Raw genomic sequence first — 12,657 nt, forward strand, 5'->3', positions numbered from 1 at the left:
AGGGTTTTGTGATGTCCTGGGTCTCTTCTCAAAATAACGGCTGAAGAAACCCATCAAATGATTGTTATGTGGGCAGTCCTTATTGAACAAATTGGTTGGGTTCTGTGGTTCTTATTTTTATCTAAACTAGGATTTTTAAAAAATAAAATTAATCTTCCTCCCTATTCAGACCTCCACTTCACTCCCCCAAGGTAACAATTATTAACCATTTATTGTGGATTTTTCTTGATGTATCCAGTCAGTATATATATAAGTCCTCATTTTCTCTTCAATAATACTGTTCAGCATTTTACTTTTATGCTTAAGAACATATTGATTCTTACAATATATTGAGTGTTTATCCACAGTGGTTTATGCAGGTCTAGCTCAGTTTTAAAATACCACTTGGCTTCTACTCTGGCCCCTCAAAGCCTCTCTTCATGTGCAGCCAGAAGCATCTTTTCTTTCAGTATTCCAAAAGCATATGGCCTTCTTTCTTTTCAAATTTTTCCCCCAAGTTTTTGTGTCAAAATACACACAACACGATATTAACTATCTTAACCATTTTTAAGTGTACATACCGTTCAGTGGGATTAAGTGCATTGTGAAACCATCCCCACCATCCATCTCCAGAACTCCGTGTGTCTTGCAAAACTGAAACTCTGTATCCATTAAACAATAACCCCAACATGCCCTCCCCCCAGTGCCTGGCAACCACCATTCTAGTTTACTTTTTTTTTTTTTAACCTCTTCTTTTCCTCCACACTCCACCATTCTACTCTCTGTTAACTGAGTTTGGCTTTCTTTTGTTTTTTAGATCACTCCTAATAAGTGACATCACGCAATATTTGTCTTTCTATATCTGACTTATTTCACCTGGCATAACATCTTCTAGGTTCATCCCGTGGTTGCAAGAGGCACAGGCATCTTTTCAAAGTACACATCTGAACACTCAGACCCTCCCTCCCGCCACAGTTTCCATCCCACCAGTTTCCATCCCTTCTCATGCTAAGCTCCTATTAAAATACATCAAAGGCCAAAGACCAAAGGCCATGCTATTTCCTGTGGGGCCTGGTGGGCTGCTCCGATCCTGTGGGAGGTACCCCTTTCTCACCTGTCCCCTCTTCACCTTGCTCCTTCAAGCAGCCACGCTGCCCCTTTCCTGTCCCTGGCTCTGCTCTTCACCTCTTCCCAGGTCTTTGCCCGAGATGGGGATTCCTCTGCTCCCCCTCCTCCCTGGTTAATACCCACTCACCCTGAGAGCCCAGCTCCCTGTGAACTCCCATCGCGGAAGCTCTCCTGAATCCCCCAGGAGGTGGAGCTTACCCTGGAACTCTCCCGTAGCACTGCCGCGCTTGTCCCTCACTGGCTTGGCACACTTGTATTTCTACACTGATTTTGTGAGCATTTGCTTGATTCTTATATCTCAAAAGACAGGGGACTCTACAAGCCCAGTTTTCTCTCTGTTTTCCCTCACTCTTAATCTCAGGTACCCAGCACAATACCTGGCACGTAGTAGGTGTTTAATTAATATTTGATCAGGGACTGAATCCCTATGAGGGAGATAAGCTATTTGTTCCAGCCCCTTTCCCATTCCTTCCTCTTCTGAAGATTTATAATAAGAGTTGTTAACTTTTCTCAATCTTGCTGACTGCTTTGATTGTCCAGTTAACTTTTTAGCTGCGGAAAACAGGAAGAAATTTGGACTCCCTCCTCACATTTGTTCCAGGCAGCGGATGGTTCAAAAATTATCTACTTACCTAAGTGGCATCTATTCCCCAACTCACTCACTTTCACACTCTTTTTAAATAAATAGGTGGACAAATTAACTAGAAAGCTTCATTCACCTAGGTAAATGGAAAAAACAGATATGGGTGGTATATTTTAGAATTAAATGTATGAATCTGCTGATGTCTCTTTTTGATGGGGTGGAGCTTGTTGGTGGGTCTGCCTTTATTCTCAGCTCAGCCACTGGCTGCCTTTTATCTTCAGCATCTGCTCTGGGTCCCGCCCCTCCACCGGGCTCAAGGTGATAGTTTAGGACCCGTTGAAATGTTAAATGCAAAAGCACTTTGGAAAATACAAAACCTCAAATCGATTGAGTTTAAAATGAAATCCCAGTGATCCCTCAGACCCGTAAGTGCAACATTTTCCCTGAACAATTCGTGGGGATATGTTGCTGGCCGTGCACCTGCTGGGGCTGATGAGATCATCCCGTCCAGCCCAGCCTGTGCAGGTGCACGGTCCTTCCTGAGCTGCGCTGTAGCCAACATAGTAAATGATTCATGCAGCGGGGCTCCCAGGATGCGGCAGAGCGATGACTTATGATGAGAACGCCTGGACACGGAGAGGCAGCTGCAGCCACCTGGTGCCGATAAATTTGCTGCTTCTCAGACTAAGTCTTGGATGTATTCAGCTCGAGCCTGTCTACTCACTAACCCGATTAGCATGAAAAGCAGCCACGATCGCTTCTCAGAGAAGTTTTCGATGACAGTAGGTAGAAAAAGCCAAGGATAGGGCTGGGGGAGGTGGGTGGTAGCAGAGGTTGCAGGAGAAATTTTGAGAAAGTTATCCCGAAAGTCCAAACAGCTTGGACTGCAGAGTTTTGGGAAATGGAGCGGATGGCCAGAAATGCAAGCGATTTAGGCAGCTTCTCACTCCTGGGACAGCATGCCGATCACATAAACCAGGACAGTCATTTTTCCACTGCGGTGGCCTTGCAGTCGTGCACTCCCTGTGTATACACAATAGCATGATGTCAAAGCTATTTGCATGAGGTCATCAACCATAAGGTCTCATAAGTCATGTGGCCCGCTGTGGCAATCAGATGTGAGTCCTCCACCAAGCTGGAGCAGGAACAGCCCCGGCTGCCTTTGTGCTGATGCTAAATGGCTGTTAGAGCGTACTCTGCGAGTTTTGGACGCCAGCCTACAACTGGATTTTTTAGAGAATGTTGAATTACTTGGAAATCAAGTGAGTCACACTTCGCTTTCAGCCAGAAAAATGAGTTGTCTCTCTCAGTGTGCACCACATATTCCAAGTGAGATAGCTGCCAGTTTGGGGATGGAGTCCTAGTTCTCGTTTCACAAAACACCTTCTGTCTTCCATCGCGGCCATTTCTTTACAGTGATTGATGGTGGTCCATCTGCCTGAGTGTGAGGTGGCTCAGATGGAGAGGTGAGTGCACGAATGGTCAGTCTTATAGCTCCAGGAGCTCTGTGAGCTCAGGCAGGCTGGCTTAAATGGCAAAGCGAGACTTCACGAGTGAAGCTTTGGTGAAAAACTTGGGAGTCGGAAGATCTGGACGCAAACTCAGAAGTCACTTTATTCGTCCCATTGTTTTCTAACTCTCAGGAACTATCCAGGCTTGGGGCATGGGTCATTTTTCCATTACGCTTCTAGGAAAGGGACTGCATTCTTGGATCCTTGTTTGGGTGTTTACCTGTGCCCTTCTGCAGACTCTAACTTTTCAAGGCCAAGAATAGCTGATTTTCGGATTCCATGGTCACCAAAGAGGTCACAAATACTCTCACCTAAGATGCAACAGTGGGAAGAGTCCTGAGGATTTCATGGGAAGACAGGCCCCCTCCCACCCACCTCTGAATCCCATTTCCAGGCACCCAGAGTTCTAACACGGCAGTCATGGCCTGGAGGTGGTGCTGGTGGTATGAGCAGAGAAGGTATTCTCTTCTCCATCTGAGAATGGTCTTACCTAACCCTCTTTAATTGTCACAGCTTCCTTTCAAATCCTGGTTGTGTTTCAAAGTGTTCCATTTGTGTGTAGGTCTGTAAACAGGACCTGTGTGACACTCTTGACTTGTGCCAGACATAGAGATTACATCCTGTCCTTCCATTTTTCCCCCTGTGTATACAGGTTGGTGCTTTTTGGAAGGGCACAGGGCAATGCCCGATAATCCTCACTCAGGGCATGTGCCCCAGAGGACACCAGCCTCCTTCTCTATCCTTTCCAATTCCACCACCCCATGTGCTCCTCTTTAGGGACCACATACCATGTGCCCTGTAGGGGACTTTCTTACCTTTTTAAACACGTTTTCTAACTTATGCTTACAGCAAGCCCGTGGGGTGTATGTTGCTATTTCTGTCTTATAAACGAAGGGAGGCCAAGTAAATATTGCAACCTGGATTGAAAGCAAGGTTGGTGTGATCCCAAGGCCCACATTCTTCCTCTAGTTATATTGGAAGCTAATCCCATAGTATTTTGTCATATATTAGGTTGGTGCAAAAGTAATTACAGTTTAAAAGGTTAAAAATAATTGCAAAAACTGCAATTACTTTTGCACCAACCTAATAATATATTGCTTATTTTAAAAATTATTATAAAAGGAATATATTCTTTTAAAAAATAAGCTAGAAAAGCCTGAGAAGTATAAAGAAGGAACTAAAAACCACTTGTAATCCTGCCTTCCAGAGATCACTGTTGTTAGCACATTGCTGTGAGAGGCAGAATCTAAGAACTCAAACTGAGACTTGCGTTCAACAAACTCACCCAGGAATCGACATCATTTTTCTCGGCCTCATCTATAAAGTGAGGGGAGAGAATGGTATATCTTCTGGTGCTTATAGTGATGAGATTTTTTCAAAGAGCTTAGTCCACAGTAAGCAGACAACAAATGGTCATCCTTATTATCACTCTATCCTTCTGAGCTTTTCAGTGTGCAGACAGGCGTTTTAAGCTCACATGGCGATTGTACTATACAACCAGGTCCTGTTTGGTAATCTTTTGATTTTTATTTTTTATTCTTTTGCTGTTTGATGAATATCTCTTCATCTAACTAAGAGTTGAGAATTTAGGTTGTTTCCTACCTTTTCAATTTTATAAATTGTGTTGTCTATTGGTGGACTGAAAGAGAGAGTATGGGAGTGGGGGCTCGAGCTATATCTGTAACATTTTGTTTCTTTAAAAAAAAAAAAACTTGAAAAAAAAACCCCACTAAAGCAAAAATGGTAAAATATGAACATTTATTAACTTTGGTGAGTATATAGTGTCTGTGCTTATTTTCTGCACCTTTTCCTAAATGTGTAATAGTTGATAATTTAACATTTAAATATTGTGATGCTGATGGACATCTTGTACACAGGACTTTATGCAATTATAGGATTATTTTCTCAACATAAATTCTAAAAATTGGTATTTCTGGGTTAAAGAACACACCATTTAGTCCACACAAGGTTTGTGTATCAGTTTATACAGTCCCCATTTCAGTACCCTTGTCAACTATGGTCATAAACATTTTACATAATAGCTGGGAACTGATAGAGGTGAATTCCTTTTCTGTCCTTTGCCCATTTCTCGATGGCACGCCCCTGCCTTTCCATGGTGATTTGTAAGAGGTCCTTCCAATTAGGGGTGTTAGCCCAGATCTGCAGTCTCCATAGAGACTCGTTCTTCCCAGTGTGGACAGCCCTTAGATGTTAAGTTACCCAGGCAAGGACAGGAAAGACCTTCCCATGCTGAAAGCCGCAGCACATTTCCAGCCCTCTGCTTCTTTCTGCCTGCAGACCTCCAGTGGAAGTCTGGGCACATGGCGGAGAGTCTGAGCAACATGCCCCGGCACTCCCTGTACATCATCATCGGCGCCCTGTGCGTCGCCTTCATCCTGATGCTGATCATCCTGATCGTGGGGATTTGTCGCATCAGCCGCATCGAGTACCAGGGCTCGTCTAGGCCGGCCTACGAGGAGTTCTACAACTGTCGCAGCATCGACAGCGAGTTCAGCAATGCCCTTGCCTCCATCCGGCACGCCAGGTGGGGCGGGTAGGCCGGGTGGGGCAGGTGGGGTGGGTGGGCTGCTGCAGGGCAGGAGGAGGACGGAGGGAGAGGCTGCTTTCACATGTGTACTCTTGGTCCCAGGGTTCTGTTGTAAACAGGACTTGACACCTGCCAAGAGGATTTCACAGAATAAAACATAGGTTCAAGGTACTGTTGAATCTATTGAATATTGTCGAGGGGGCGGTAGATAATTTGGCTGCTTTATAAGCAAATCCCTTTTTAATTGGCTGCGAGCTTTCTGTTGTCATTGAAGACATTCATTTATTCAGTTTGTGTTTATCTGTGCCATAAATGTCCGACTCTTAATCACCACGTAGGAAACATTTTTTAATGGTTTCCTTTTGGAATGTCTTTAGCTCTGATGCTCTTCAGACAGTTGGCATGGATATGAATTATTCCATTTGATGTAAGGGCTTCCTTAAAAAAAATGACAACCAGCTGTCATTCTGATGTTGGAGTTCATATGACATAAAAGAGAGTCCTTTTTTGGAGGAAAGATTCCGGAGGGACAAGTTGTTGGTGTGGTATCACAGAAGGAACCTGTGTTAGAGTGTCTGAGGTTCCTCATCGAGCCCAGCTGCTCCACTGTCTGACTCTGGATCCTATGCAGTTCATTTAACCTTCCACAAATACAGTCCCCTCACCTATAAAGAGGGAAAACTCTACCTCCTTAGACAGGTGTAACAATCACATTACATTATAAGTATTCAAGGTTGTATAAACAGATAACACGATGTTTGCTTCTCTAAAGCTATCGTAACGTTAAAAAAAATAGCCAATCTAACATTTTGTTGACTTTTGCAAAGAATATTTACTACAGAACTCATGGTGATATTGTATGTTAAAGGACGCCATCTTTTCTTTTTAAATTGTAGAATAAGCTGAAATACACAATTCAAAAAGTCGGTGTGCTGTAGCAAAAAGTTAGCGTCTTAAGATTGGGGCTCAAGGGAACTGTTGGCTGCGTCATCTTTGTTGGAACACTGTATTTTGATATTGATTAAGATACAAACAGATCTAAATTCTGTCTGGATGGCATAGAAGCTCTGAGGTTCAGAAAGCTTGCTTTCTTCAAAAGGAAATCCCCAAACCCAAGAATCAGCTCTTACAGTGGTCTTGCCACTCTGCTGGAAGCAAAAGCCAGACTCTGGCCAATGGAGGAGAGAAATTGGAAGACATAGAGCATCTGCTCCGATGCCTTGGTCTGGCAAGGACAGCTTTTTTGTGGGAGCTGCACCCGTCTTACTTCTACAACTGGGAGGGAGAGAAGAGGGTTCAGCCCTCTTCAAGTCGGGCCCTAAGTATCTGCTCATCATTGGGTCCTTCTTTTAAGAGACAACTTGGCACCACGGGGTTCCAGGAAGCCCTGAGATTATTCTGCAAATCGTATCTTAATCGTTTACTTGACTCTTTCCTCCACTAGCTGGTAAAGGGTAGTGGCTTTTGTTACTATATCTCCAGTGGGTCCTGGCACATACCAGACCTTACTAAAATTTGAGTTCTTACTAAAATTTGGTCTGAAATGAATGGATGATCTTGGTTAGTGATTGGCAGAGGATGTTTTTATCTGCCTGAGAGGTAGATGCATCCCAGGGCACCAACTTAGGAAATGGAACCAGCCTGCAGGAGTATTTGCAGGATCCTGAGATCACTGGATATGAGATAGAGGACATGAAAAGGAGAGGAGAATAAAGTTCCTTTGTTGCTCAGGAGTCTTCGTGGAAAGGTATAATTGACCAGGAAGGGGCAGAATTCATGGCTGTATACTAGGATGTACTGGGGGCCTGAGAAATCAGAGTCTGTCCACAGCCAGAGGGATGGCTGGCTAAATAAGATCCTTGGGTATTCAAGAGGAGGAATATTTTATTTCAGCCTCAGAATAGTTGAAGGTGGATTTTTCTGGGCTTCCCACATATATAGCCTACTAGGAAGACAGTTTAAATACTCTTGGAAGGAAAGGGTAAACTTGAAAGCATGTATAAACTGGGTTCTTATTTGGTGCCGATTTTTCTCAAAAAGTACCTACAGCAGAATTCCTAACCAACAAGCTCCTACATGCACCAGTGACTGAAGGTAAAACCCAAATATCTGGGAACGTTCCCATCTCAAGGCTTATTCAATTATAACCTGTGGTTTCTATAGCATGGCTCTCTAGAAGCCCTGGCTGCCTGGGTCTCCAGCTGGCTGGACTTTTTTGCTCCCTTCTCTTGGAAACCCTAGAAAAGCACTGACAAAAATGTAGTCCTGTTGATATTACACTCTTCCTAGTTTTCAGCAGCGGCCTATAGCTAATGTTCATTTCATGGCCTGTCTTTCAGCCGCTAGCGTGGAGGTGACATTGGATCACAGTGACTGTAGCTCAGTATCCATGCGGGACAAACACTGAGTGGACAAAAAATGTCATCTGTGTCATTCACGAGTGACTGAGGAAGTGTCTGGTGATGCTGATGACAGCAATCAGGTGGTGGGGGTTGAGGAGCCCCTCTTTGTCCTAAGAGTCATCTGTTCTGTAGGTACTTTGCTTGTTACACTCAGGCTGGAGAGAATTTGTAACTGACGGGCATGCGTGAAGCCACAATTCTCCAGGTTCTGGAGCTCAGGTCATCCGATTGCTCACTGCTCTACCAGCTGTAAGTGCCTGATCACAGAAAACAAAAAACAAACAAGAAAAGGACGGTTGTGAGTGGACACGGTCACTTTTTCTCATATAGCGTCTCCTGATTGGGGCCTTTTTCAAGGTCAGATCCCCCTGACATTCTCTGCGGTATTGTTTTCGCTGTTGACTTTCACCAGAATATGAACTAGAGGAATGCACACCCTTTCCTCTACCTTATAACTGGTCGCAGTATCTTCTGTTTTTCTAGTGAAATCAGGTATACGAGACTTATCACCAAATAGGTTGTTTGAGATGCCAGTGACACCAATACTACCGCTGCCACGACTCTGTCAGTGCTTCTGTGATGGGTAACATGGCCAGACGCTATACTAAATCCTTTGCAGGAAGGGCCTCTGGATGATTCTCATTGTCTTCATCAAGGGCCTCAAAATATTCTACTTTGTGGGCCAGACAGTCTCTGGGTCTCTGTGACCACTCGTCTCTGCCTTTGTAGTGGGAAAGCAGCAGAGGCATTACGAATGGATGCCACTGTGCTCCAATAAAACTTCACTTGAGAAACAGGCAGCAGGCTGTAATTGGCTTGCAGGCTGTAGTGTGCTTGTCCTTGGTCCACTTTATAGCTTCCTCTAGCTTCAAATTTTTTATACCATTAAAATTAATGAAATTAATGCTGTGTGTGGTATACTGTTACCAGTGTATCTCTCTACTTTATGAGAAATAGATTGTCAAAATATTTGCACCTTTAAAGCACCCTCTGCAATTTTCAGACTTGGGAGAAAGTGTTAGGATCCAGTTGGCTTTTGCCTGTGGCCCCTTTTCCTGGTCTCAGGTTATGTAGGCCTCACTCAATTTAGCTAAACAGACCGCAGGCTGGAGCCACAGCACATTTATGCACGCACCATCCCTGACCTTCGGGAGGCTTCACATTTTAGACACGATTTCTCTAAGGGCCTTTAAATATTGCAGTAATAGCTGTGGGTTTCTTGGTGGCAGAATGCTTTAACTCCTGATCTCTGCATTTTGCCTGGTGCCCATCTGGCGTGATTTGTGCCATTGTGCCCCTGAAGGCCAGTAAGTCTTGAGTGAATTTTAGGAATACACGATTGAAGACTGTTTAACAATGAAAGATCATAGGAAGAATGCAATGTTTCTCATTTCCCGAACTCCATTCTCTTTCTCATCTCTCTGTGTGAGAAGACAGACTCTCCAAGACATCAAAGGCAGAAAAAGGAACGGAGGGGCAATGGGATGTAAGCTGTGGCGAATAAGCCCCTGATGTCCTGGGGTACCCATCCTGCCAACCTTTTTAAAATTTGAGCTTCTTTAACAATTTCTTTTTTAATGGGCCCCTTTGGACTTGAAAGAGTTAATTTTTGTCTGTAAAAGGCAGGAGGGGTGGTGGGTTGGTGGGATGGCAGATTTGTTTAAATCCTGTTGCACTGCAGAAGCTTTTAGGGGAGGTGAGATCTTGAATGGGAAGAGACCACCCAGAAGTTGAATTGACTTTATTTTAATAGTTGCCATTTCAGCACTGGTTTGGTAGGAGGTCCTGAAACTGGATTTTGATACCCCTGGCTTCTGCTCCTCCGTCCTGATGTCAAGGGGATTTTGAAATCTGCAAATCTGTTGGGACCATGGCTTTGTGCTTAGAGAAGAAACAATGGCTTGTGTGTATGTGGGGGTTGGGGAGTAATACGTGGGATCGGATGGTGGGAACTGGCACATTTTTGTGGACAAACACCTCCTTATTTAAAGTCATTTCCTTCCTCTGCCCTTCTCCTTGTCTTGGGACCTCAGATGACTGCTGAGCCTTCAGAGCCCTCCTGTAAGTCCCACGGGAGAGGCTGTCTGTCCACGGTCCAGGGAGGACCACCCTGCCATTGTGCATCCCAGGCTCTGGAGTGGATGCGAAAGAAACTGTCCTCTCCACATCCTTACAGGTCTCAGAAGAACTAGACAAATCAAAACACATTCTTTTAAAACCTGTTGTGGAGCTGTCATGCCTGACTGCTTTGCCAAAATTTAACCTATAAGCTTCAACATTAGTTTGGACTTGATGTTTTGTGAAATCCATTTCTTGCCTCCTGCACCAAAGACTAATATTTATACTCATTCAGTGTTACTATGAGGAAGTCTTAAATTTTTGTACTTGCTAGAGAATATATTTCTTGGAGTATTTTTGTAGTTTCATTTGATTCTTGAACATAACTTCTTCTCACCATTTGTAGGACTTGAGATCCAATATACATCTAACTAGAGTTCTCTCTCCCTGTGGTTTTAGATTTGGAAAGAAATCCCGGCCTGCGATGTACGATGTGACTCCCATCGCCTATGAAGATTACAGCCCCGATGACAAACCCTTGGTCACACTGATTAAAACGAAAGATTTGTAATCATTTTTTGGATTATTTTTCAAAAAAGATGGCCTACTACACTCATTTAAATATTTTTAAGAAAACAAAAAGCTTAAGAAATTTAAAATGTTAGCTGCTCAAGAGTTTTCGGTAGAATATTTAAGAACTAATTTTCTGCAGCTTTTAGTTTGGAAAAAAAATATTTTAAAAACGGAATTTGAGAAATCCATAGACTACGTTTTAATGTACGTTCCGCTCTCTTAAACTATTCTTCCAATAGCGTGTTGGCCTTTCACGGTAGACGCTATCACGACACCCAGATTGATCTCTGTGGTTGTCACAGAATAAGTCTAATCAAGGAGAAGTTTCTGTGTGATGTGTGAGCACCAGCTTTCTGAGTAGAGTTAGGAAACCCATGTAGAGTATGACGAATAGTACAGTATACCCGTGACTTAAAAAGAAGTCTGAAATGTTTGTTTTGTGAAAAAGAAACTAGTTCAACTTATTATTCCTAACCCGAATGAAATTAGTCTTTGCCTTATTCTGTGCATGGGTAAATAACGTGTTTCTGCACTGTTTTGTTGAACCTTGCCGAAACCTTCTTTTGACTTTGTTTTTGTCATTTTTGTAACAGTCGTCAAGCTAGGCCTTGAAAGAGCCGTGTGAGGCAACTTATGATTGAATTGAAACTGTATTTTCTTTAAAGAGTCAAGGTTTTTTTTATTGTGAGTAAATGAAATTTACGTTGGAGTTGTTAGTCGCTAAGAGGTAGTAAAATCTAAGAGAGTCTTGGTCCCTTCCGTAGTGAGTATTTCTTATAGTGCATCTTTATTTATATCCAGGACATTTTTGTGGCTGTATTTGATTGATATGTGCTTCTTCCGGTTCTTGCTAATTTCAAATACTGAATAAATGCTACCAAGGCAAGGATGTGCTTGTCTCTCGTTCTTTTAAAATTATGTAAAACATTTTGGATTTGATATCGATTGTCGAATGAACCCGCCTGCTGTGTTTTACACTTTAAATATCCCAAGGTGTACAGTTCTGTGCCTGCTGGCGCGTTTCCTTGTGCCTTCTGGAACCTTTCTGACCTCCTAATTGGCGGGGAATCATCCCTACCATCTTGTAAATGTGAAAGATGGAAAAAAAAACAAGAATTCTCACCTTAACTTTTGCAGCGGGCTTTGACCATGAAATACAGCATGAGCAAATATTGAGGTACACTGAAATCCAGAAATGCTCCCAGGCCTGACGTGAAAGGGCACCTTTGGCCTCCAGAAACATCTCACACGCTGCTCTCCCGGGGAGCTAAACTGAAATTGCCTTAGCAAACAGCGATTTCGTCTGCAGGAACTTGAAAAGCAGCCCTGCATTCAATTCCATTTGGCACCTACACGCTATGCTGACGTCCCAGAGTCATTTCTAAAAAATTCATTTTATCTTCACACGGCAGCATTTGGTATAGCCAAATGTAGCCCTGAAATCAGGTGTGAGGGAGGGTTTTAGGCAAAAAGAAGTATTTAAGAAGCTTTTCCTGCCCTCTCTTTCCTCAGAACATCTGTCTGTGATCCTACAAGTGATATCACAATACACCCACACTCTGATTATTAAATGATACAGTGCAATATGTTCATATTTTTTAGTTTAGGCGTTTGGAAGTCAAGTAAGAACAAAATCGGAACACAGTTGGTTGAGCACCCTTGGGAACACTCACAGACCTTGCTTACTTCCACCTTCCCAGCAGAGATTGTTCATTGTGTGGCTCAACCCACAGGAAACGGTGGTGGAAATGGAACTCTGCTTTCCCAGGGACCGCTCTCAATGCCCATGCGGCTGTTTTTCCTTTTCTTATTGGTCTGCATTTGGAGAAAGCTGCTTAGATCGCATGCTCTCAAATAATTTTCCATCTCCCAAGT

The 12,657-nt window shown here is 43.4% G+C and overlaps 1 protein-coding gene across 1 annotated transcript in view; it reads left to right on the forward strand.

Annotated features, from left to right (window-relative positions):
* DNER (delta/notch like EGF repeat containing) overlaps nt 1–11,671 on the forward strand; it is a 278,622-nt gene extending 266,951 nt beyond the window's left edge. The window contains exons 12-13 of the mRNA XM_033112831.1: nt 5,500–5,746; nt 10,669–11,671. Of these exons, the coding sequence (XP_032968722.1) occupies nt 5,500–5,746; nt 10,669–10,780 (359 nt within the window). The 3' untranslated portion in view covers nt 10,781–11,671. The remainder of the gene's footprint in view (nt 1–5,499; nt 5,747–10,668) is intronic.
* The last annotated feature ends 986 nt before the right edge of the window (nt 11,672–12,657 follow it).

Source organism: Rhinolophus ferrumequinum, chromosome 8 (assembly GCF_004115265.2).
Source record: "Rhinolophus ferrumequinum isolate MPI-CBG mRhiFer1 chromosome 8, mRhiFer1_v1.p, whole genome shotgun sequence".
Taxonomy (NCBI): Eukaryota; Metazoa; Chordata; class Mammalia; order Chiroptera; family Rhinolophidae; genus Rhinolophus; species Rhinolophus ferrumequinum.